The following is a 25,290-nucleotide window of genomic DNA, read 5'->3' as shown; positions in this document are numbered from 1 at the left end:
AGGGTCCCAGAGAGATATTTCACTGTCCCCAGTTATTCTTTTCCAATTGTTACTCTACGTTCCATGGCTACTAAGCCTGCTCCGTCCTTGCTTGTGAGAGGGTTGCCCCCTTAGGCTTTTAAAAATTATTTCTTTTTTACTTCTGCAAATCTCAGTGTTCCTGCAGATGTGCTGATAACCGCCTCTGGTTGTTTAATGGTCCCCATTTTGGCTACAATCCGTCAGCATTCAAAAGCCAAGTTCATGGTTAGGAGTGCTGACGACGACATTAGTACTCAGCAGTAGGATGTAATTTACAATACTTGGACAATTCTTAAAGATTTTTATACAATACCCCCCCCCCCCCATTTCTGCTCCTTTAATTGGAGTGTTTTGTTACTGCATAACTGAATCAAGCAATAGCTGTCAGCAAGTAAAGACATAGCTGTTCAATGCACTGTGTTGTTTTTTAATTCTCTCTACTTTTAACCAAGTGATAATACTTAAGCTGAACAGTTAGAAAGACATGCTAACTTCGGCAGCACATATACTAGAACAGTTAGGCAGAAATACAGAGTGAATGTGATAGAACCCAAAGGTTCAGTTGCGAGTTATATTTTCCACTTATCAGTGAAATGCAAAGAGGTTGTAGTGATTGCAGCATGGTAGATTCCCAGAATTATTGGTCCTTTAAGGTTCTCAGCATGTAAATTTCTGAAAGGTTATACCAAATATTAAGATTAGTGATTTGTGAAAGTATGTATTTCCTATAATGTAAGCATTGGCCCACATTTATGGGCCATTAATCCATCTTCTGACGTTTCTTCATCTGTTATCATTTTGAGACATGGATAGTCATTTGTAGGCAAATATATTGGTTTCACTGCAGGTGTATTTATTTATTTATTTTTACATGATAATGTGCATCTGTTGGTGATAGTGTGGCTATAAATTATTTTAATTAAAATGTCATTGGAGTTTTCTTGGGCGTTGGATAAGAAAATATTTTATTAGTATATAGATTGTATGAACAAATCATGTTTTACAAAAAGAGAAATACATTCAGGATATTTTCTGCTCAGGATATCTGCTCATTTGTACTTTCTGGGCACAATTCAAAGTGTTGGTGCTGACCTTTAAAGCCCTAAACAGCCTCTGCCCAGTATTCCTGAAGGAGAGTCTCCACCCCCATCATTCTGCCCAGACTGAGGTCCAGTGCCAAGGCCCTTCTGGCAGTTCCCTCACTGTGAGAAGCGAAGTTACAGGGAACCAGGCAGAGGGCCTTCTCAGTAGTGGCGCCCACCCTGTGGAACGCCCTCCCATCAGAAATAAACAACTATCGGACTTTTAGAAGACATCTGAAGGCAGCCCTGTTTAGGGAAGCTTTTAATACTGGATGAATCATTGTATTTTAATATTCTGCTGGAACCACCTAGAGAGGCTGGGGAAACCCAGCCAGATGGGCGGGGTATACATAATAAATTATTATTATTATTATTATTATTATTATTATTATTATTATTTCCCCAAAACAAAATGAAACCAATCATTTGTTATAGAAGACATATTGGGTCAGCAATCCTCTACATGCCTTCTATGTTCAGTAGTGCTACCTGATCAGGAAGGTCTGGTATGAGGGAACTTCAGTATTTCCATCCATTTATTCCCAGGAAAACCTTGCATCCAGCTCGTAATGGCACAGTAATATGAAGATATTTTTCTAGTAGAGAAAAGCATAGTATAACTGCTAGGGAGAAAGGCTGTGAATCTGGGCCCTGATCTGACATATGGCTCAGGGGTGTTAAACTCTTGTGTTCCTGTCACTTTGTCTCAAGATACTAGGACAAATCTTCCTGTACTTCTGTTATAAAATTAATTGGAGTTCTTTAAGAAGACACCTGTTGTAAAGAGTTACAGTGGTATCTCAGGTTACATACGCTTCAGCTTACATATGCTTCAGGTTACAGACTCCGCTAACCCAGAAATAGTTCTTCAGGTTAAGAACTTTGCTTCAGGATGAGAACAGAGATCGTGCTCTGGTGGCGTGGCGGCAGCAGGAGGCCCCATTAGCTAAAGTGGTGCTTCAGGTTAAGAACAGTTTCAGGTTAAGTACGGACCTCCGGACCGAATTAAGTACTTAACCCGAGGTACCACTGTATATGGTTACATGCCCCTGAATAGCATATATTAGTTTTAGGCTTTCTGGATACATCTGGTTGGCCATGTTAGGAAACAGGATACTGTGCCAAATAGGCCTTTGGTCTGGTATAGCAGTGCTCTCCTTATATTCAGATGATAATAATAATAATTTATTATTCGTACCCCACCCATCTGACTGGGTTGCCCCAGCCACTCTGGGCGACTTCCAGCATATATAAAGGCATAATAAAAGATTAAACCTTAAAAAGCTTCCCTATATATGGCTGCCTTCTGATGTTTCCTAAATGTTATATAATTACTCATCTCCTTAACATCTGGTAGGAGGGCATTCCACAGGGTGGGCACCACTACCAAGAAGGCCCTGTGCCAGATTCCCTATGAGACATTCTTAGAGGCTATTTGGATACTATTTCATTCTCATCATTAAGAAGAAACACTGGGCATATCTGGTGCCCTTAATCCATTGTTGTTGTTTAGTCGTTTAGTCGTGTCCGACTCTTTGTGACCCCATGGACCAGAGCACGCCAGGCACTCCTGTCTTAATTCATTAGCGGAAGGATTTATACTTGTGCAGTGGAATGTTGTCTCCCCAAATCTGCTCCAGAGGATGGGGGAGGGGACCCAGAACAGATTTGGGGGGCAAAGAGGGAGGAGATGTGGAAAAGTTATGTTGTGCAAGTGTAAATCATTGTGCTGATGGAACTACTTTGGATACAATCCACTTTTAGGCTATTCTACTCCTTTTGCACCACTTACCTGCTTTCAGTTCTGTTGGGTTGAAAATCACGACAGACGAGTGGTGAGTGTCAAAGGAGAGGCGTCTGCCGGGGCAAGCCCCGGGAACTCTCTTTTACTGAATATTACAAACATTGCCACAGGTGTGCTTGTGGCTGATTGGTTGATACAAACACAAAGCATCTTGTTGCTGATTGGTTAACATAGGTACAAGGCGGGAATAACATATTACATTAATCACTGATAGTTCAAAGACTGGGAACGGAGCTGGAGCTAGACAGGCATGAATCCTCCTAATTAAATTATAACTAAAGATTGATATTGAGAGAACATAACATGAAGGAATACAACAATCACGTTCCGTAAATGTGGTCAGCAATGCATTAAGAACAGGTCAGGATACACTGTTTCATGAACTCAATGGGAACTGTTCAGAACATTCTCAGACTCTTGTGCAGAAGCAGAGAAAAGATTATGAGCAAGACTTCCCAGAATCCAAGAGTTATGTGCAGTAAGAGAACTGCAGAAAGAGAACTTCACAGTGAGAGAACTGCAGAAAGAAAACTTCCCTTCATCTCCCCCTTTCTTTTCTTGTTTGCGAGGCGTTCTAGGTAGATAAGGCAAAAATACTTCGGGATTAGTGGTGTGCCAGCGAATGCCCGAAATAAGCCTGCCAGGGTCGATGGGGCAAAAATACTTCAGGATACGTGGTTTGCCAGCGCATGCCCAAAATAAATCCGCCCACATCTCCCCTAAGGTTTACTGTTGGTGTTGCCATTTCGCAATGTAAGCAGCAAGGAGTTTACTGGGTGGTGGAGGGGGGGAGAGAAGCCGAGAGAAAAGACTCAGGAGGCTAGGAACGCATTGAAGGAAACAGCATAGTAAAATAAGAATACAAATTATAAAAATAGCATATTGAAAGAGATTACGAAGCCAATTCAAGTTTGGCAACCAAGCGGTAAGCCACTGGGTGAAAGAATCCCAGAGGCCAGGAAAATCAATGTCCTGTTTAATGTGTAATCCCAGAGGCCAGGAAAACCAATGTCCTGTTTAATGTGATGTGTAAGATTTTGCAAATGAGGGATTTGACTTTGAATGGCTCTTGAATTGTCAGTAATATTGAAACAACACATGTCATTCACTTGTTCACAGCCATAATGATGAAGTATCAGCAAATAGTGATAGCAGCACGATTTCGTAAAAGTCCATTATATAGTCCACTCTGTTCTTTATTCAAAAGGTGAAGAGGTTGTGAAGTAAAATTCAGGGTTTTTGCTGCATAATGAGCTAAAGAAATAATGTTCATTCGATTCCGTACAGCCAATCCAGGGACTCCTAAGAGAGAAACAGCTAAAGAGATATATTCAGACCTACTGAGAAGAGAGACAAAAGCATCACAATCATTAGTCAATTAAATATTGCAGCGATAAAATGATGGACAAACAGCTTAAACAGCAAGGTGTGCCATGGCTGATGTTTGCTGGAATGTGATTAAACGTATAGCCAGGACACGACCAGAAGATTTCCAGTTGAGGGGAAGTGCAAGCTTACTCATTAAATTGAATGGTAGCTTGTAATTGCTGTAGTAAGTCTCTTCCCCACAGATTGAGGTGGATTTTCAGCACACAGGGCTGGATGTAAGCAATGGTTTCAGAGCTATCAGGCAGAGAAACAGGCAGCCACTGTACGCTTTTGGAAGAGGTTTGGGGGCCACCCACACCCCAGACAGCAGAGGCAGACTCAAGGGGCCACGTGGGGTCCCAGCAACTACTAGAAATTACAGAAACGTCTGCGCCTGTGTCAATCAAGCCTTCCAGCACAATACCATTGATTTTATACTTACGAAGAAGTTTCTTCTCACCAATCCTCTGGACTACAGCTAACAGCTGTGGAGGGAAAGAAGAGAGCTCGTGCAAATTAGTATCCATAATAGAAGCAGTAGGATGAGAAGGGAGCACCACCAAATGCGCCCAAGACTCACCCTTTTTTAATTGCATGGGCATATGGCTCCAGAGTTGAACCATTATTGTGCCTACATAGTCAGGATCCAGAACTCCAGGAATAACCTGGATTCCTTCCTTTGCCGCAGAAAATTTGGGTAAAATTAAACCTGCGACTTTAGGAGGCAGGGGACCTGCCAATTGAGTGGGCATAAGCACAATTTCACCAGGTAAAACAGAGTCTTTGGTCTCTTGATTGATCAAATCAATGGCAAATTCAGAGGGTGTGTTTTTTGAAAAGTTTGCAGCAGCAGAAATTAAAGGTGGAAATCTCTCTAATTGCCCTGGCCCGAGAGAGAGGCCGTAATGCAGTTTCCCGAACTCCGGCATTGATTAGCCCAATGATAGCCTTTGCCACATTTCGGGCACTTTTTAGAAGGTTTAGCCTTAGAGGCAGCACCATCCTTGTGTGCCCCCCCGCCAGGGGCTCTGCATTGCTTGGCAAAATGGCCTGGGCGCTTGCAATTAAAGCAGTTACCAGTAGGCTTAGAGGTTGCTTGGATTGCGCCGGCAAGCAAAGACATCGCATGGCTCTGGCTACCGACATCCGCACAAGCTTGAATCATATCGGCCAGTTCATATTTAGGGCGATGTATGATTGACTGCAAAGCTTTCTTGCAATCAGTGTTTGCGTTTTCAAAGGCCAATTTTTTCATCAATTCATTTTGAGCAGTGGTGTTATCAATCTGCCTAGTGACTGATTCTTTCAATCTATCTATAAACTGATGGTATGGCTCCGAATGCTGTTGCTTAATATTTACAAAGGAGCTCAGCGGTTGCCCAGAAACAGGGACTTTCCGAAAGGCGCGTTGTACACAGGTCGCGGTGCGAACAAAATGTACAGGTGTCAGTGTTGCTTGGGCAGTTATATCAGCAAACTGACCAGCGCCATAAAGTTCATTGGCAGTATGTTGCGGATCAGACAGGGCTGAAGCGCTATGTTTAAATTCACTCTCAAACACCACATACTGAGCAGGGGACAAAAGCATGCGCATCAGGTCTTTCCAGTCCTGAGGTAGCATAATGTAACCAGTTGCTATGCTCTCTAGCATTCCCGTCACATAAGAGGATTTCAGACCAGAATCAGCAATGGCTTTCCTTAATTCCCTCATTACAGAATAAGGAAGCGATTCATAATAAATCTGCTGTTGAGCAGTTCCAGGGTTTGAATAAGAGATAGGGAAAGCAGATGGCATTTCACCTGGCCACTCAGACTCCTCCTCTAAGGACAGGAGCCCTTTCTGCCTTGCCAGAGAGAGCGCAGCGCGCACAGCTCCTATAGAGCAAACAGGGGCTGTGGCAGGAGGAGGAGGGATGGGGGGGGAGGAATCAGGCTGAGGAGGATGAGACGCAGGGAGGGATTGGCTGGGAGAAGGAGGTAAAAGTTTCGGGTAAGGGGGGGGATTGTCTGCGATGGCGAAAAGTGCTGGTGGCGAGCGAGACGCCTGTGGTAATTTAGCAACGGCATCAGCACATTTCTGCCAAGTGAGCAGACAATGAATCGGAGCCCTAGGTTCAGCAAACAGGGTCTTTCCGATCTTTTGCCAAGTCTCTACCTCCAAGGAACCAGCCTCAGGATAAAAGGAGCATTGGCAATTAATCTCACATAGCAATCGTTCAATTTCTTTTAAGGAAATATTAACACCCACCTCCTGCTGTCTAACTAAATAAAGCAATTCTTTAGCATGCTCTTTCTGGAATTTAGTCAAGTCCCCTCCCATACTCACGAAGTAGCGCGCTGAGACTTTTCCAGTCGGGTGAAGTATGAGGTTTGGCTGCGTAAGGGATCTGGCACGTCAGGGGTCACCAGATGTTGGGTTGAAAATCACGACAGACGAGTGGTGAGTGTCAAAGGAGAGGCGTCTGCCGGGGCAAGCCCCGGGAACTCTCTTTTACTGAATATTACAAACATTGCCACAGGTGTGCTTGTGGCTGATTGGTTGATACAAACACAAAGCATCTTGTTGCTGATTGGTTAACATAGGTACAAGGCGGGAATAACATATTACATTAATCACTGATAGTTCAAAGACTGGGAACGGAGCTGGAGCTAGACAGGCATGAATCCTCCTAATTAAATTATAACTAAAGATTGATATTGAGAGAACATAACATGAAGGAATACAACAATCACGTTCCGTAAATGTGGTCAGCAATGCATTAAGAACAGGTCAGGATACACTGTTTCATGAACTCAATGGGAACTGTTCAGAACATTCTCAGACTCTTGTGCAGAAGCAGAGAAAAGATTATGAGCAAGACTTCCCAGAATCCAAGAGTTATGTGCAGTAAGAGAACTGCAGAAAGAGAACTTCACAGTGAGAGAACTGCAGAAAGAAAACTTCCCTTCACAGTTCTAGATTGCTCTTTCTGTCTTAATTCCTTAACCTGGCCTCTGATAATCTGGCAATGCCCCCTATCAGGTTTTTACTCTCAAATCTGTGTCATCATGCTTTGAGAGTATCTTGGTACTTGTATCCTGGAAGGGAAATTGATCAAGATTTCAGCTGGTCGCATGGTGTCCACATGCCCCACCTCATGAGTAGTCAGCTATACTAAGGCAGAAAGAAAAGAGAGACAAGTGAGTCACATAAACTAGATTGTGTGCATGTGTTTGCATTAAGTTAAATATTTTGCCCTTTAAATGCTATTTTGTATACTACTGAATAACACTGCTGAATAACATATGCTGGGGACAAACAACAAGGAGGGGGTGTTGCTTTCATGAATGGCTTGTTGTGGAGTTCCTGGAAGCATCTGTTTGGCCAGTGTTTAGGAAAGGATTCCGAAGTAGATGGATATAAGAAAGAACTTGAGCAAAACCCTGTTGGATACCTACTCTAGCATTGTGTTTCAACAGTGGCCAAGCAGATGCTTCTGGGAAACCCTCTCTCATTGTTTACCTCCCAGCAACTGGCATTCAGAGGCACATTCCCATTTATTCCATTAGCCTGCAGGCTAATACCCATCAACAGACCTGTCCCCCAGAACTGTATTCAATTCTATAAATTAATTATGTATTCATCCAGCTTAAATATGCTGCCAACCCACTTCATTGGGTAGTGCATGAGTTCTAATATATTTTTTAACATATTTTTTAATAAAGCTCTAACATAATACTCACAAGCTGTCTTTTTTTCAAAAGTGACACTTTGGCATAGAAAAAAAATATCCCACCACCTCTCTCTCTCATCTGATCCAACTGGATTCTTGCACTCTTAAATTATTGCCCCTTTCCTTTAAGGGTCCTATGTTGTAGTACAGCTATTTTTCCTTCTATGGTCATGGTTGAATAAGACATAGCATGGCATTAATTGTTGCTGGACCAAAAGTTACACTTAACATGGGCAGGCTGCTTGGAATGGGGTGCCATGTTGAGTGCTTTCTGCCAGAGGTTCCCTGCTCCTGGCATAGAAACTCACAGTGTGATAGTAGTGATCCATGTGATAAGTAGTTCTTACTGTGGTTGTTGTTGTTAACATTTATTTATATAGCACCATCAGCGTACATGGCTACATACACAATTTAAACAGGAAATTCTACCCCAAAGGGCATACAGTCTGAAAACTGTGCTGTCCAGAATGGAGATAAATGTAAACCAGCCACTATGTTGATTAATATCCTTAGTCAGTTAAATGTGTGCTCTGACCCTTAAAAAGGAAAGAATGTGTTTAGGTACATTAAGTGCTTCAATTACAGTACTTTTCTTTTGTCTACTCAGTGCACTACTACTTGAGAAGGGACTATAACACAAAACTGTGCCAAACCTAGTTTGTTCAGCAACTGTTACAAATGTGTTTTCACATCATTATCTTTCTCACTTTTGCAGTCTAAACAAGTGTATTCACTGTTTCTACAGAAATGAAAAGCATATTGTGCTTTAGTTCATGTTTCCTTGACTAAAGAAAGATACTGTTACATAATGGCTTTCATGTGGACTCCCTCCCCCTTTTATTCCGATTATATGAAGTCAAGGTACCACAGCAAACTTTCTGCTGTAAATCATATATATCTATTTCCTCTTGAAATGCCTAGACCCATTTGGCATTCCTTTAATCCAGAACACTAGCACTTGTAATAAACGAACCCATTCATCACAATGGTTTTGGAACTATTGTTGGCAGTAAGTACAGAGTAAATTATATGATTTTTTTTGTGTGTTGCCAGGAAGCTCTAATGCATTGCATTAACATGCTACCTTGGAGGATTTTTTTTTAAAAAGAAGGAAATTACATAAAAGTATTTTGATTTATTTTGTTGGAGCATTTGTATTCTTTTGTAGGCAGAAGCTTTTCTGCCTTGCAAGCTCCCAGACAGCACATAAAACAAGCTCTTTTTATATATATTTCCTATGTGCCCTGCCAATATAGGATTCTTTGTTGCAATTGTGTTTGGCAGTCACTGAAGAATTTACTTTCGCTTTTGGTGAAAGGGGAGTCGATTTTTTATCCTGCAATACTATTAAATATTGCTGGTCCCAAGTCCAAATAGCTTGCAAACATCATCATAGTCTTCATGAGAGCAGCCCTGTGTTCTTTAGTTTCTTGTAGCTAGAAGCAAAAGGTGACTTGGATGAATGTAGAGAAGGAAGAAAACAAGACAGGGAGCTTGGCAACAGTGGGTAGCAGTAAAGTTGCTGGGAACAATCATGTTGGAAGTGCAACAGCTGAGATCATTCCATGTGTGACTTAAGGGTTAAATTCTGCTATCAAGAAGTCAGTTAACCAAGAAGGGATGGTGGAGCAGCCAAGCAAAGTGGTGCGATTTTTGCTAAGGAAGCACACGACTGGATTGGCTGTGTCGTTCTGAGATTATTTTCCTTTGCTGTAAAGCTATTGGAGGGCTCAAGACTGCCAGAAGAGGAGTTCACTCTTGGGTACTCCTGGACCCAGCTTTGCTACTTAGGAAACTGGTGGTGACCATTGTGTATGTGGAGAAGGGCTTTTAACAGTTAGGTCAGCTCTGTTTCCTTCTGAAAATCAAGCATCTTGCCACTCTCATCTATGTCTTTGAATAAAAGCAAGAAATTTCACACAGAGAGAAAGATAGCAATCCTGAAGCAGCTGTGGCCAGACATACGCAGTGGACTCTTTTCCCTATGAAGGGACAGGCAAATGTTTGGTAGGATTTTAAGCAGCATTAAATTTCTGTGGAAGAATGAACTCTTGCCTATGGAAATCACTGAGAGATAAAAGGCTAAGGTTTGGCTGGGAAGTCGGGAATCATGTAGAAACACAAGAGGACACCTGTTGTTTATCTTCATGATTCATTGCTCTGGCATGGTCTCCTTTCAGTCAACCTCTACATGGCACATATAATTCTATTAAGTCTTCATATCCACTGTGACTGGACTGTTCAATCACTCCTAAAGGAGAAATGCACCTCAATTATCCGGTCCTCAGAGGAAGCTGCCTGTCACAAATTTTTAGCTTTAGCTTGCTTGCTTCCAATCATGGTGTAGGCTCCTCTGAGGATGGGTAATATTTACACCTTGTAAAAGTAAACCACCCTACGTGTAACAGTGAATTGTGCTTTCCATCTCAAAACAGAAAAAGTGTGCCTTGCTTATCAGAAGTCTGAGAAACAATATAATCTTCCTTACGTTCACAAGTGCAGAAGAGAGAGGCAAATGGATATATAATAAAGCATTTATTGCTTGTAAGACTGTTTGTTACTAAACAAGACGAATGTAGTCCATACGTTATGGCAGCCTCATGTCTCTAGCGTTCATTTTTAGCATTACTCCCTCTCAGGGGTTTCATGTTCTTTATTATACTATTCAATTACTCAAGCACCAATTTGCTCTTTTGATATTGTGGCCCATTGGTTTGTTTTAATAGGTGTTGTCCCTTGTAGTTCATTTTCCTGGGCAATCAAGGGCTGTACAACACACATTGATCACTCAATTGCCTATCAAAAATATGCTAAGATCAAGAAGCTTAATTAGCTGGAATGAGATTTCTGATGAAGCTCAATTTCAGAGGCAGCGGAGTGCCTCATTTCCTTAATATGCAGTTTTCAAATCATGTAGTCCTCCATTTTGTAATACTGTAAAGTAAGTAGCATGGAGATTGGACTTCATTCATTATTATCATTGACAAGGATGATATTATCTTAAGTCAGAAGTAGGGGAACTTTGTCTGTTTGAGGGCCACGTTCCCTTGTGGACAATCTTTTTTAGGTGTTGGGACCATAAAGTAGGCAGAGCAACACATGCAAAATTTGCCCTTATACAGTAGGCTACTTTCTGCAGACAAGCCTTATTCTGTAGCTAAGTGTTATCAGAGTTCACGGACACAATCCAGCCAAGGAGGTCACGAAGCAGGGTTTGGCTTTTTTGCAACTCGGGGTTCTGGGGCAGACAGAGAGGTTGAATATATGTGTATGTTTATATATTATATACAGTATATTAATTCCTGAATATGAATTTCTATTCAAAGGTTCTTATATATAGAAAGAAATAGAAACTTGCCAACCGTAAGACATACTCTGTCTTTTGGTATTTAGTAATAGTGTGTATTGTGTAGCTGGAACATTAAACCTTATGCTCTTTGATGAAGGATATTGAGCATTTAGGCATATATTAACTTCTGCTCTTTGATGTCTGTATCATATGTGAGATCAGCCACCAACACTATATTAATCTCATGAACAAGTCTGAAGGGAAATAACCCAAATGTCCTTTTTAAAAATAGCCTTTTTACGAATAATGAGAACAATGTTTTCAAACATTTTACATTTTACTGTTAGAGAAATGCAATGCTGTATGCTTTAAAATTCTTATAACACCACTCCCACACTTCAGTTTATCCATTTTGATATCATTAGTAGTTTAGCCCTGAGAACTTTGTCATTGATTTCAATGAGAGGTGAATTGCACATGAGAGTGCATTTAAAATGCCAAAAAATGCTTTGTGTTAAGAAGGTGTAGTAGTGGTGAATTTTCAGTAATTCTGCATGTGATATGCTGTAGGCTATTGTATTTTTTATTCAATGAATTTATACATAGCCTTTACATTTTTAAAAAAATTGTAACTTCTTTAATGCCCCCCGGTGATAGCCAACCATGTATGAATAAGATTTGATATCACCCAACTTCATTAAAATACAATACAATTATAATACAATACAATACAATTATTAAATACAACAAAATGCAATACAATACAATTACCAGTTACAATCTCACTAAACCATCAGAACACAGCACAGATCAATGAAACAACAATGAATATCTCAAAAGTAGCACTGAAATTCATTACATCAAATAGTTTTAACCTGTCACCTAAAACAATTCAGAATGGGTGCCAGACAAATGTTGCTTGGAAAGGTATTTTGCTACTAGGGTACAGAAAACTCTCTCCAGTTGCCACATGTCTGACTTCTGAAGTTTGGACTCAAGACAAAAGGTATCAAAAGAAGATATTGGTTATTGGACAGATTCATATGGGAGCAGATAATCCTTAGTTACCTAGTTCCCATGTTGACAGGAACATACAAAAGCAAACTGAGTAAGACATTGATGCTCAAGCAAGTCTTCACTGGAAAAACAGTTTATTCTCCTTCCCCTCCAGGTTTATCAAAGAGCTATTCTGGGTGAGTGGGGGTCTGTTCAGGGTTGTTGTTGTTGTTAGAGTTTGTGTGTGGCCACCTATGCTGAGGTTGCAAAATGCAGTTCACCTGCATGGTGAACCAATGAACTGCATATTGCAGCCATTGCATATGCCATTTAGTGATTTATTTCTGGTACCCCACCCCTCTAACTGGGTTGCCCCAGCCACTTTGGGCAGCTTCCAACAGAGTGGAAAAGAACACGACACAATATCAAACATTAACAGCTTCCTGAAACAGGGCTGCCTTCACATGTCCCCCCCAAATCACATAATTGTTTATCTCTTTGGCATCTGGCCCGAGGGGAATCCACAGGGTGGGTACAACTACCTGCTAAGTTGGAGCTCTAGGAGCTCCTGGTAACATGGCCCCCATAGAAAGGAAATAGCCTCCTTTGGGGACAGCAGATTATGGACTCCAGTACAGCAGAACAGCCCCCCAATCATTGTGAGTTTGGCATTAGTAGACCAGATCATCTGAGTTATCTGAAGAGCCAACCTTTCAATTGCCCAAGACTCCATATTCATTTATTCTCTCTTGACTGAAACAACAATAGACTCTCCAGGAGATGACAGAACTCCAGAGGTGTACTAGATTAAAGGCCAGCTGTGGGTTAAACCACAGAGCCTAGGGCTTGCCGATCAGAAGGTTGGCGGTTTGAATCCCCACGATGGGGTGAGCTCCTGTTGCTCGGTCCCTACTCCTGCCAACCTAGCAGTTCGAAAGCACGAAGTGCAAGTAGATAAATAGGTAGCGCTCTGCCGGGAAGGTGACCAGTGTTTCTGTGTGCTGCTCTGGTTCACCAGAAGAGGCTTAGTCATGCTGGCCACATGACCCGGAAGCTGTATGCCAGCTCCCTCGGCCAGTAAAGTGAGATGAGTGCCGCAACCCCAGAGTCGTCCGCGACTGGACCTAATGGTCAGGGGTCCCTTTACCTTTATCTTTAAGGGAATGGTATTTTGACATGTCACAGGCCTATCTATGTTCTTCTCCATAGATTTACAGAACAGGGTGGTGGTTTTTTCCTTATAAGGAGCTGTCCATAGTACTGAAGTTTATGTATCTGGTCAACTTCCTGCCTTACCGCTTCTTTTCCTTGTCATACTTCACCTTTGGTCCAGGTATCTGCTTTCAAGTCACTGCTGATTGCTGCTTCCAGGTGACGTCTATCTCTGCCCAGTCCCTGAGGACTGTGATTAACAGGAGTGGCTGTTTGTGTACCCCAAATAACCAGGCAATTAGGGTTGATTTGGAGTGGCTTTTCAGGTTACGAAGTCAGATTGTGCCATTAACAAGGCATATTGAGATAGAGCAGAGACTACCTAATCTTCTCAGTTGCCTCCTTTTTTCATAAGCTTAAATGCAGTCATTTCCCACTACCTTTAATTTTTTTGTGAATCGAAACCAAGCTGACTGGGGAAACACCCAGAGCTCAAGAGCGAAGGGGATGGAGAGGTTTGCATACCTTTCATTTTGATGGACTGGTGCCACTTTTAATCACAGTGCACTCCAGTCACCATGATTTAGGGAAGAGATGTTGAAGTAAGCATGTGGGTCATCATTCTGCTGCAAGTTTTGGGTATGAGTGTAGGGTAAGCATTGGAGTTAGATTATTGGGGCGGCCTGCTTCTTCTCCTTTCCTTTCAAACTTGAAGGATTATTCTCCAAATAACAACAGAAAGAACGTGGAAATGTGCGGAAGTTTTGGAATTATGGAGCCTGAATCAGCCAGGAAACTGGATGGCTCTTTCGTGTATTGAACAAAACCCACAGCCTTTTGTTCATGGTAACCTCATCAGAGGAACAAGAGGGTTCTTGATGGAACATTAGTGTTCCGGGACCTGCTTGACCATCAGTAAAGCAATAGATGGTTAGCTTGTGTGTTCGAAATTTATTCCCATCCCTCATAATCACCCAGATGGATTTTAAAAGAAACACAGGTTCCTTTATTTGCTTTCTGAACCATTAGGCCCTATTGAAGTCATAATTTTATGCTTTTGTCTGCAACCAAAAGAGCTGGAAACTTTTAAAAAGACATTGGAGTGTCCTGCTAGTTTCAGTTTTTTCAGAAATTAATCTCGCTGGCAGTCTTCAAAGACAAGTGAACTAAAAGTGGAACAGCTTTCCTAGCCAAACAATAAATTGGCACAAGTACCCCAGCAATCACCCTGCTTTCTAGTGATTCCATCTGAGCCCATCTGTTTTCAGAAACAGAGGCAAACTTAGCTGCTCCTGAGATGTTGAAAAAAAGATTTTTGAAGGGAAAGACAAAACATTCTGTACTCTAGTCTTCTGCATGGATAATGTGACACTTAAATTATTCTTTCTAGTTAGACTGCTGTATCCTCAGGAGGTTAATGGGAAGTTTTATTTTTAAATAACTGACAACTACATCAGCAAAAATGATTTCAGAGCTTCAGACAATGCATTAGTCATAATTGTTAGAAATTATAAAAGAGGGAGTTCAGTACACTGAAAGCATCTCAAACTTCACATTGAAAATCATATGCATTTTGTAACAAGGATGTCTATGAGTTACTTCATTCAGTTGTTCATTTAGGACAGTTCTGTTAGGCACACAAGGCTGTGTGACTAGGCCATGCCCACCGGCCACTCAAGTAATGACATAGGACATCAAGCCCAGGACAGACAACTGCAAAGGAACAGTCAGGCACCTCCTGATTATTCCTTTTCAGATGTGGCTTGCATTCAGCATTTAGCGCCAATACAAGCCATACTGCTTGTAACAGGCATCAGATCTGCTATGGAAGTTGGATTGGAAGGTTTAGCTACTTTTGGATCTGGCTCTCTGCCTGAAAGTGGTCTCCCACCTCCCTTACAGACTGGACAGGACACAGGGGAGACAATTCCATACGGACAATAAAGAACATTCTGCTCTTAGATTTTAAAAGGTTAAATCACTTGAAAAGCAATGACAAACCTAGACAGCATCTTAAAAAGTAGAGACATCACCTTGCCAACAAAGGTCCGTATAGTAAAAGCTATGGTTTTCCCAGTAGTGATGTATGGAAGTGAAAGCTGGACCATAAAGAAGGATGATCGCCGAAGAATTGATGCTTTTGAATTATGGTGCTGGAGGAGACTCTTGAGAGTTCCATGGACTGCAAGAAGATCAAACCTATCCATTCTGAAGGAAATCAGCCCTGAGTGGAAGGACAGATCGTGAAGCTGAGGATCCAATACTTTGGCCACCTCATGAGAAGAGAAGACTCCTTGGAAAACACCCTGATGTTGGGAAAGATGGAGGGCACAAGGAGAAGGGGACAACAGAGGACGAGATGGTTGGATAGTGTTCTCGAAGCTACCAGCATGAGTTTGACCAAACTGCGGGAGGCAGTGGAAGACAGGAGTGCCTGGCGTGCTCTGGTCCATGGGGTCATGAAGAGTCGGACACGACTAAATGACTAAACAACAAAAATCACTTGAAGCAGGCTTTGTACTTACATTTGCCCCTATTATTTACATTTGAATCCACTTGTACATTATAAACTCTCTAGGCAGCTACTATTGTATAGAATGGCTAATATGCTTTCAGAAAGTTATTCTCATATATGTTTATTTAAATATATATTTGAACTCCAATCATTCATCCCAGTTTTTAGAGAGTAGCAGCATATCTGTAAAGAAAATATTTTCCAGAATAAAGTGTACGTGTGTGTTTGTATGTGTGGACATAAATAACTTTAGTACTGGATTCTGGGACTTCCGGGTCAGCGCCATTTAGTACTGGATTCTGGGACTTCTGGGTCAGGCGGAGGAAGCCTGGGAACGTGGGGTTTGGCAGGGCACCAGAAGCACCCCCCTACTCGCGGGGAATCCCATCTAGGGGCTCCGGAGCAAAGTGGGGTGAGAAGCGAGGTGCTACGAACTGACTGCTACTTTCACGGAGTGAAGCCGCACAACCATTGCCAGAGAGCGCTGACTTTTTCCTGTGGACAATTGGACTTAAAACAAGTACCTGTGAGTAGAAACGGAAAATTGGATCAAGAAATTGTATTAATTTGGTATCGAAGCGGGAAGGTGCAAACAGGAAGTCCGCCTTCCGCTTTTTTGTATATAGACTAAAGCAAAAATTTTGCAAGCTAAAGCCGGGAAGCTGTTAAAAAAGACTAAATTTCCTACATTTAGAATCACTGAAACCCCCCTTGGAAGCAGGAGAAAAGGGGGGGGGACTCTGTTTAACCCCAGCAGGAGAGGGAGTGAAGAAGGATAAGTTTCCACCGTCTCTAACCTGGGAACGGGGTGTCAGAGACAGAAACTGTTGGAGAGGTTCATTGACTGTGAACGTAACACTTTGACAGATAGCTAATGAAGAGAAACAAGTTGATTCTAATGTTGCCTTTTGCATTTTAAAGAAACAAAATACCTGAAAAACATCTGAAATATCTGAAAAATGAAAGTAACTTTCCTGTCTTCAAAAAAAAAAAATGGATACAAGTAGATTGTCTCCTCTAGAGGGAGCTTGCTAAATTGTTGCTGCAGCATATTTGAGACCCAACATCTGTGAGATTAAGACTGTGGGAACAGTCTTTTCTGACCTTGAACAAAGATGAGCTGGGAGAAAGACTGGGTGCTTGCTTTATGCAAGACAAATGCTTTGCTGGAACAGATGCATGAGAAGATGGACTTGATGAATGAGAAAATGGATTTGACTGTTGTGGTTAATAACATTGATACAGAAATCATCCAAGAACCAACCTATCAATCTGTACTGACTGGGCAAGTGCAGATGACAATGGAGGAGGATGCTGCTGCACCTCAAATAGTACAAATGGAGAGACCCGAGGCCCTACAGGAGCATAAACCGCTGTTATTGAAGATTGAAGTTGGAGTGGGCCAAGGGGAGTCTGGAGATGAGTAGGTTCCTAGCTTTGGAGAGACCTTGAAATTTGATTTTAAATACATTTTGGATTATATCGAGGACTGTGGGGAGTGGGACTGTGGGGAATGGGCGAGCTGGATGAAGGGTGATGGAGACAATTTTGGGTTGGAATCCCCCAGAGACCTACTCTTCAATGAGAAAGGAAAGAAACTAAGACAGAGACCAACAAAAGACAAGGAAAAGGGCAAGCACAAACAAGATGAAGAAGAATTGCAGAAGGGACATGGAAGAGATTTAAGGGCCTCGGACATAAGGCTTCCAGGTTGATGGACTAGATGGAATGGACAGTAAGGACTGACATGACCCGAGACCAGGAAGAAGAGACACTGGATGATGATTGGAAGAGAATTTATAATGGAAATTTTTTATTTTAGAATCAGCTAATGAATATTAGGGAAAATGTGGGAATGAAACTATACGACTCTAGCAGAAATGATATCAGGAGCTATGTATATTTGAAAACTAAGATTTAAGTTCTAAGGTACTTAGGGGTAAGATAAGGTTAAATAAATTAAGGTAATCTGAATAACAGAATATGGGGAAAGATGGTAAGGATTTGTTGAGTTAATTATTAGGTTAAATTGTTAAGATAAATTTTATAACAAAAATTGAGAAAGATGGAAAGAATTTGCTGAAATAATTACTAAACTAGAACACAAAAACGGAGGTGTGAGGAGGTCAATGAAACAAGCAAATGGAAATTATGCATATGCAATTTGGGATTTGTGTTTTTTTTCTTCTTTTTTACTTTCTTTTGCTGTATTGTTGTATTGGTTTTTATATTTTGTGCTTTTCTCTTTTTTATTGTTTTCTTTTTTTGTATTGTAGTGTTGTTTTTTGTTTTTTATTTTTCTTGTAATTCTGAAATTATCAATAAATATTATTTTAAAAAAAAACCTTTAGTACTGGATTCTGTATCATTAATAAACCAAAAGAGGTTCAATGAAAGAAGTTAGATTGCCCTTGCTGTTGTATGATGCGCATGTACAAATGTTTGGGTCTTCAGTACAAAATCCCAAACAACTGGCATTTTAATCACTTAGCATCAGCTACAGACTGACTTCTACGCTACAAATTAAGGTAAAATTGAGTGTACTATGAGAAAATGTCATACCTCGGGGGGGGGGGGGAAGGAAGCTGAACTCTCACCAAAACATTGTTATAAAGAGGAGGAGGAATTTAATTACAAGAGCTTGTTGTTTATGAGCTCTGGCAGTCTGAAAATTGTGCAGCCCTCCATCAGTAACCTCTTGAGCTTATGTCTTTAGCAATACATGGGAAAGCCACTTGTATTTTGAAAAGGTAACATTTTCTTTGAGTGCATTTGAGGGCACAGAAGAATTAGAGTCCAGAGCAATAGTCTTGCTCATTGTTACTTCCAGCAACTGTGATGCCAACTTTCTCCAATCAGATGCAATAGAGAAGCATGACACCACTATATATACAAGTAACCCAAGAATCAAAAGGAAATGGGAGTGCCTTAATAGTGTGCGGCACTAAATCCCTATCACCTTTTTATTCTGTGAGTTACTTCTGCCCAAAGGCACCACCAAAAACACCTGAACTCCATTTTATTACAAAAATTACTATTAAAACTTACAGAAGGTAATCAAGAAACAGGCCTCAGAGGCACCATATGACTAAGAACTCTGAGAATTAGATTGCTCAAGATCTGGACCAAGTTACCTGAGAAACCACCTTCCCCTTTATAGACCTTAGATCACCTAGGGAAATTGTGCTTTTGGTACCACACCCTACAGAATTTCCATGTTGAAAGAAGACATGGACATACACTTTGCTTTGCATGTTATTGCAATGTGATAAGGAGTGCCAGCGCTTTTGGAGTTTTTCAGAGACCCATTGAGTGCAAAGCCATCTATACAAATGGTGTGAATATAGATGGTTGAGCCCCCTCCTCCAACTGTACAGTAATTTGGGGAGATGTAACTTTCTGTCATCTCCTGGATGTGTGACCAAGCAGTCTGCAGAGTTTATGAATAGTTCCTGTGGCATAGCCAACTGTTTCTTTAGCAACAACAAAATAAGGGGTCACTTCAGGATGTTCAGTTCAAGATCTGGCCTGAACTCAGGTATGGGATGGTGACAGAGAAGAAAGGTGGTATCCAAAACAAAGCAAGTCTAATAACATCTCATTCTAAATCCAGGAGGCTTTGCACATTGTCTTGAAATATAACAGTCCAGATTGTCAGTGACATTTTCACGTTCCATTATAACAGCATAAGTGGTGGTACTGGGGAAACCCTGAAGGAACAGTTCAGAAATTGGCAAGTATCATGTCACTAAATTCAAACTGCATTAAGTGCAGATACTGGCCTCATTAATTTCAAAGGGACTTAATGTGTTTTTAATCTTCTCTAGAGTGTGGCTTTTGACTTCTGTTTGCTTTTATTAGCAACTTTAGTTGTGAAAATGCCTGGACCCTTTTAAATCAGGAACCATCACAGAAGGAATTTTGTAAATGGAAGGTACATGTTTTCAATTTGCCATCGAGGGGAGACCTGAAAAAGAAACAGTATGACTGCTGATTAATTTTTCATATGATCCTGGATGCTATACAGAATAGAAAATAGGATTTAAAAACACACTGGCGTGGATCCAGAGATGTTTTGCAGGAGCGGAAAGGCTCTTTGCTTGCACAAGGCAGCCCTGCTGACTTTCCTCAGCCTGCTGCAACCCTTCCATGCCCCATCACACACCATTCCAGAGGGTCCCTTGGCAATGTGTGAGTGGCCACCCTACTCAATGGTAGAGCCAATACCAGCTGGTGAGGCTGTGTGGGTGCAGCTACATTGCCTTCCTGACTTCCCAATGGTGCACATTGCTGCTACTTACCAAGATGGGGAAGGGCAAGACAGTGGGGAACTTGGTGTGGTGCAGCTGCAACCATGGAGCCAATCCAGTGCTTTCACCTGCTGTGCCCACATCACACGGAGCTCCCCCACTGCCTTGTCCTTCCTCCTTTTCTTCTTGTTAACTGGTAGCATTGTGCAGCATTGAGAAGCTGGGTCTTCAACGCAGCCCAATTCACACCACCTCGCTGGCCACTACTGCAAAGCACCTTTGGCAAGCTATCTCCGCAATAAATTTATTGTAGTTTATCAAAATCTGTAACCCTGGTTCTTTCTATTTAAGGTCAGACAATGCAACTTTGAATAGTGAATGCTTCATAATTCACGTTGCTTTATTTTTTTATAAACTTTGGCGAAACATACGTTCTTGCTAATCTCCGTTTCAGCCAATGACTGAAAATTCAACAATTAGGCTAATTTATTTAAGTGCAGTAATTACTATAAAGAGATTCACTTTGAAGTGATTAAAGCAGCAGTCTGACACCTCTTTTCTAAACTTAATGAATCATGAAAATAAATCAAATGGGTTTTAAGTAAAAATGCCCGTGCGTTATCTGCTCCCAACTTTAATGGAGTGACCATAAAAATCAGTATCTTATTATGAACCAACGCACATTGGATACATGAGTGGCTTCATCAAGAATGTTACTGTGTGCCTTTGTCTACACTTGCATGTGCACGCACAAGTATTCATGTACCCAAACAAAACATGTATTTTCAGGTCTTGAGCTCAGAGTTGCTGCATGCAACAGAACCAAGGGAACTTAAAATAGCACTAGTTATCAGGGAATTAGCAAGCAGATAAGAGACAAGTATTAGAATAAAAGAATTAACAAGTTTATCGCAAAAACAGAAAGAGAGAGTGATTGATATGTATGGTGTTAAGAAATAAAAGAATGCAATCATCTTGTACTGGCAACTTTTACTGCAATGCACCCTGTGTGGATTACTGCATTGAGGCATCTCTTGTGCTTGGTCTAGGAACTGCAACTTGTGCATTATGCTGCAGCAAAATTGCTGACAGGCATGAGACCCTGTCAGCATATTACACCTCTGCTCCATTTGCCTGCACCGGCTGCCAATTTGTTACCAGGCCTGATTCAAAGTGTTGCCATCCATCTATAAAGCCCTTAGGAAGAAACCTAGGAAGCTACCTTATACCTTAGATCTAAGAGTTGATTGCTGATCCTTTGGCTGTTAAACCTTTGGCTGTTTCAGCCAGTTTTAATCTACTGATGGCTTTGATTTGTTGGTAGCGATTGATTGCTGTCATATTGTTGTTGTTTTACTTTAAATATATTGCATGTTCCTTTCAATTACATTTGGAAAAAAGCAGAATATAAATAAATATATAAAATAATAATATTTCAAATAATAAATGCAAAAAACATCAGCGCAAATGGCTAGCTGCAACACCAAGATCGTGTGTGTGTGTGTGTGTGTGTGTGTGTGTATCCCCACCCACCCACATATAGCAGCCTCAAATTGTACAAAAGAGAAATATTAGCTCACATTACTTTTAGAAATGAGTTTCCACACTTATCATTATGCCTGCACACTGGGATATACATATATGCATGATTTGAAAGTGTTAGTGATCACTTCATTCTACCACTCTTGCAAGTTTCACGTAGTAATCTTATTACTGCAGTGGAGGGAGAGACTGGCAATCATTCTGCTGACTTGACTAAAACTGTCACTTGCATTAATCCTCAGTTTGAACGTGCACTAAAAACAGAACAGCGACAGCTGAAATTTTTCTTTTAAAAGCCCTTTCCATCTAAATTTAGAAACGCCTGTGTCAAGTCTCACAGGGATCATTACACATACTGCCAGGGTGTCCATAAATAACCACGACAGCTCCCCTGGTAACAACACATAACACACGCTCTGGATTGCTGGGAATTCAGTGCTCCCTGTGCAGCTGGGATCCTCTCAGCTGTCGAGGCTTAATTTTTAAAGGCAATTTCACCTCACTGGCCTAGATAAAATTATAAAAAGAGCTGTGAAATGTTTTAGCTGTGGAGGTTTTTTAGCTGTTGCTGTGTGTCCTTTTTATTATATTAGGAAGATGGCAGCTAAATTCTTCCACTGAAACAAAATAATGAGAAGTCTGGGCATCAATCAAAGGGAGTATTTGTGGGCACAAAGAAGGTATACCAATGGGCAGCCTATGGTCAACTTTTGTTCCTATGGAGATTTAATAGATGCATTGATTTTTATAGTGCAAAGTGACATTATCTTTCTCCCCTCTCTCTTTCCCAATCTTTCTCTCTTTCTATCTCTCCCCCCTCCCCCCTTCTTCCTTCTGTTCTTTAGGTGGGAGAGTTCAGAGCTCATGCAGCTGAATGGACAGCCAATGTCACGGCAGAGTTCAAAGAAACACGTAGACGCCTGAGTGTGGAGATTTACGACAAGTTCCAGCGGGCTACCTCCATCAAAAGGAAGCTCTCTGCAGAAATGGCAGTGAACCACAGCCAAGACCTGACTCCTTGCAAGAGAACCTTGTCTGTCAACCACCTCACCAGTGAGAAAGACCTCTTGCCTGCCATCACAAAGACGGACAGCATTTATATGAATGGCTTGACTCCTCACTGTGCAGCAGAAGAGATTGCTGTCATTGAAAACATTAAGTAGCACTGACTTTGAATCCTGATCTTTTAATAAGAAGAAGCCTACGGTTTAGACTTTACCTTGTAGTTCCTGATATTTCCCCCCCTTGTCCATAACTGATGCTAATAGCATTATTTTTATCATGTGCATGAATTCCAACAGAAATCCACCCACAATAAGGATTCAGAGTCACCATCGTATCTCTTGAAAAACAGAAAATGAATGGCACTTCTGTCATTGACAAATGCTGGAACAAGCAATGTTTGATGCCTTTTTTGTGCCCAGACTGTTTCTTCATCTCTCCTAATGTGCCATAAGGCGTTAAGAATGAATACTGCTGGTTTAGGTTAACAATGTAGCTTTGAGGGATCGGTCCTTAAACTTTTCAGGGTCTACCTTACCAAGCCTAGGAACGGACCATGTACGGACTACAATCTATATGTAAATGGCAAGAAAATCTTATGCAGCCTTTTACCTAAGAAATTTTTGTCAGTGCCTTATCTTTTAAAGAAACAGAACCTCTATAACTCTCATAATGGTTTTTTGTTTGTTCGTTTGTTGGTTGGTTCTTGCATGAGTAACATTATCTCATTTTGATATTTCATCTAGACCATAACAATCATGTTTTAAGGGTGTCTAAAGCTGAGGATACCAGCATTAAGAAACTGATGCCAAATCCAAAAACATCAAAGCACCGCTTCTAAGTCTAGCTTTAAAGGCACTGCAATTACCAGGGTTGCAAAAGGTGTCTCCCTGCAAGTAGGTTTCTTTTCTTTTTTTATTACTCAGGTGCAGAGTATGTACACTCAACAGACCTGTAGAATTCATGGATCCATTTCAGGTCTCGTTACTTAAGCCGTAGTTGGCAGTTCAGTCCCATGCATCATATACCAAAAATCTTCAGTTTTGTATTATTAATCGATTTGATAGGTAAGATTAACTTGGTGCAATCAAAAGACTCATTTTACACAGAATCAACATGAAACAATCCTGAATTATCAGCATTTCTATTAAACACCATGCTGCTGGCAGATAAGGATTTGAAATTTTCATTGTTTTAGCCACGTCATGCCATACGCTATTTTAGCACAGGGATCCCGCCTGCTGATTGCTTTCCTGAATGTTACATCGTACGCTTTTGCCCATTCTGGAGCTGGGATTAAAAGTGGGAATGCAGCTGAAACTGGCATCACTGTGACTTTCTACATCGAGAATATAGACGGTATCTGAACACAAATGCAGGCGTGAAAAACAGTTGACCAATAGCACAATCTGAATATAATTGAATATTTGGGTAGAATAGGCTGATACACAGATCTGAAACCAATCCTTGGGATTTCTTTAATTGTTTTAAAGAGGGGAAAAAACATTAATTTTATAGCCTCTTGTGTCTTTTGTTTCTAAGTGTGTGCAAGATTCAGAAGGAATGCAGGATTTTTAAATAATGGAATGGATTGTCTTTTATTTTCCTTCACCGTTTGATTCTATTTCATCCTGGCTGTATATAAAACAAATATAATACCCCTTAAGAGATTAATAGGCAGCCTGATCCTCAAAGCATAACTATGATGCAAACTTCATTGAAATCAGAGGCTTGCATCTGTAGAGCTGTTTGAGGCCTGCATCCTTGGCTCTGATTATCTAAAGCAAAATGGGACTTCAATTGGACACAATTCAAGTAACAAATCCATTCTGTCTGATTATTGAATAGCATTATGAACTATGAATGTTAAATGTACGGATGCTTCATCTTCTTTTCTAACAAATCTTAAGTTATCAATGTAAATAGCAATCAATGAAGAGTTACTGAGAGTGTACATCTCAAATCAGCAAAGTTCCATTAACTATTACCAGGCCAGGCTCATCAAAGGAAAGGCCCCTCCCCACCATTTCTCCCAGCACAGTGTTCTGAATGTTGACATGGTAAGAAAGGTTCTCTTGCCATGCATAAACTGTGAATTGTAATGAAAATGAAAATAATAAAGTTTTTAATTAAAACATGCCTTACCGAGTTTCCTATTTGTCGCCATTAAAACCCTGAGAAATCTGTTGTTAAAGTAGCACAGCGGATTAGAATAGCTTTGCACCAAGTTACAGCCTTAATTTTAGCAAACAAAACTAATTATTTTGGCAGATATAAAATGATAGGTCCTCTTAGCACCAACTTATTTCTTCAATGAAAAAAATGCACTTGCTGCTATTGCCTTATGTTTGTCTTAAACACATTGGCTATGATATACAGTGGTACCTCAGGTTAAGTACTTAATTCGTTCCGGAGGTCCGTACTTAACCTGAAACTGTTCTTAACCTGAAGCACCACTTTAGCTAATGGGGCCTCCTGCTGCTGCCGCGCCGCCGGAGCACAATTTCTGTTCTCATCCTGAAGCAAAGTTCTTAGCCTGAAGCACTATTGCTGGGT

General features: G+C 41.0%; 1 protein-coding gene across 3 annotated transcripts in view; it reads left to right on the top strand.

Moving 5' to 3' along the window:
- Positions 1-24,873, top strand: part of KCNK2 (potassium two pore domain channel subfamily K member 2) — a 135,215-nt gene extending 110,342 nt beyond the window's left edge. For all 3 annotated transcript variants that reach the window (XM_081000583.1, XM_081000584.1, XM_081000585.1), the window contains exon 7: positions 22,578-24,873. In XM_081000583.1, coding sequence (XP_080856709.1) covers positions 22,578-22,895 — 318 coding nt within the window. In that variant the 3' untranslated portion in view covers positions 22,896-24,873. The remainder of the gene's footprint in view (positions 1-22,577) is intronic.
- Positions 24,874-25,290: the final 417 nt, after the last annotated feature.

Source organism: Podarcis pityusensis, assembly GCF_964106645.2.
Source record: "Podarcis pityusensis genome assembly, chromosome: 3".
Taxonomy (NCBI): domain Eukaryota; kingdom Metazoa; phylum Chordata; class Lepidosauria; order Squamata; family Lacertidae; genus Podarcis; species Podarcis pityusensis.
Note: the sequence above shows the minus strand (reverse complement) of the source record. Positions and strands in the feature narration are given on the sequence as shown.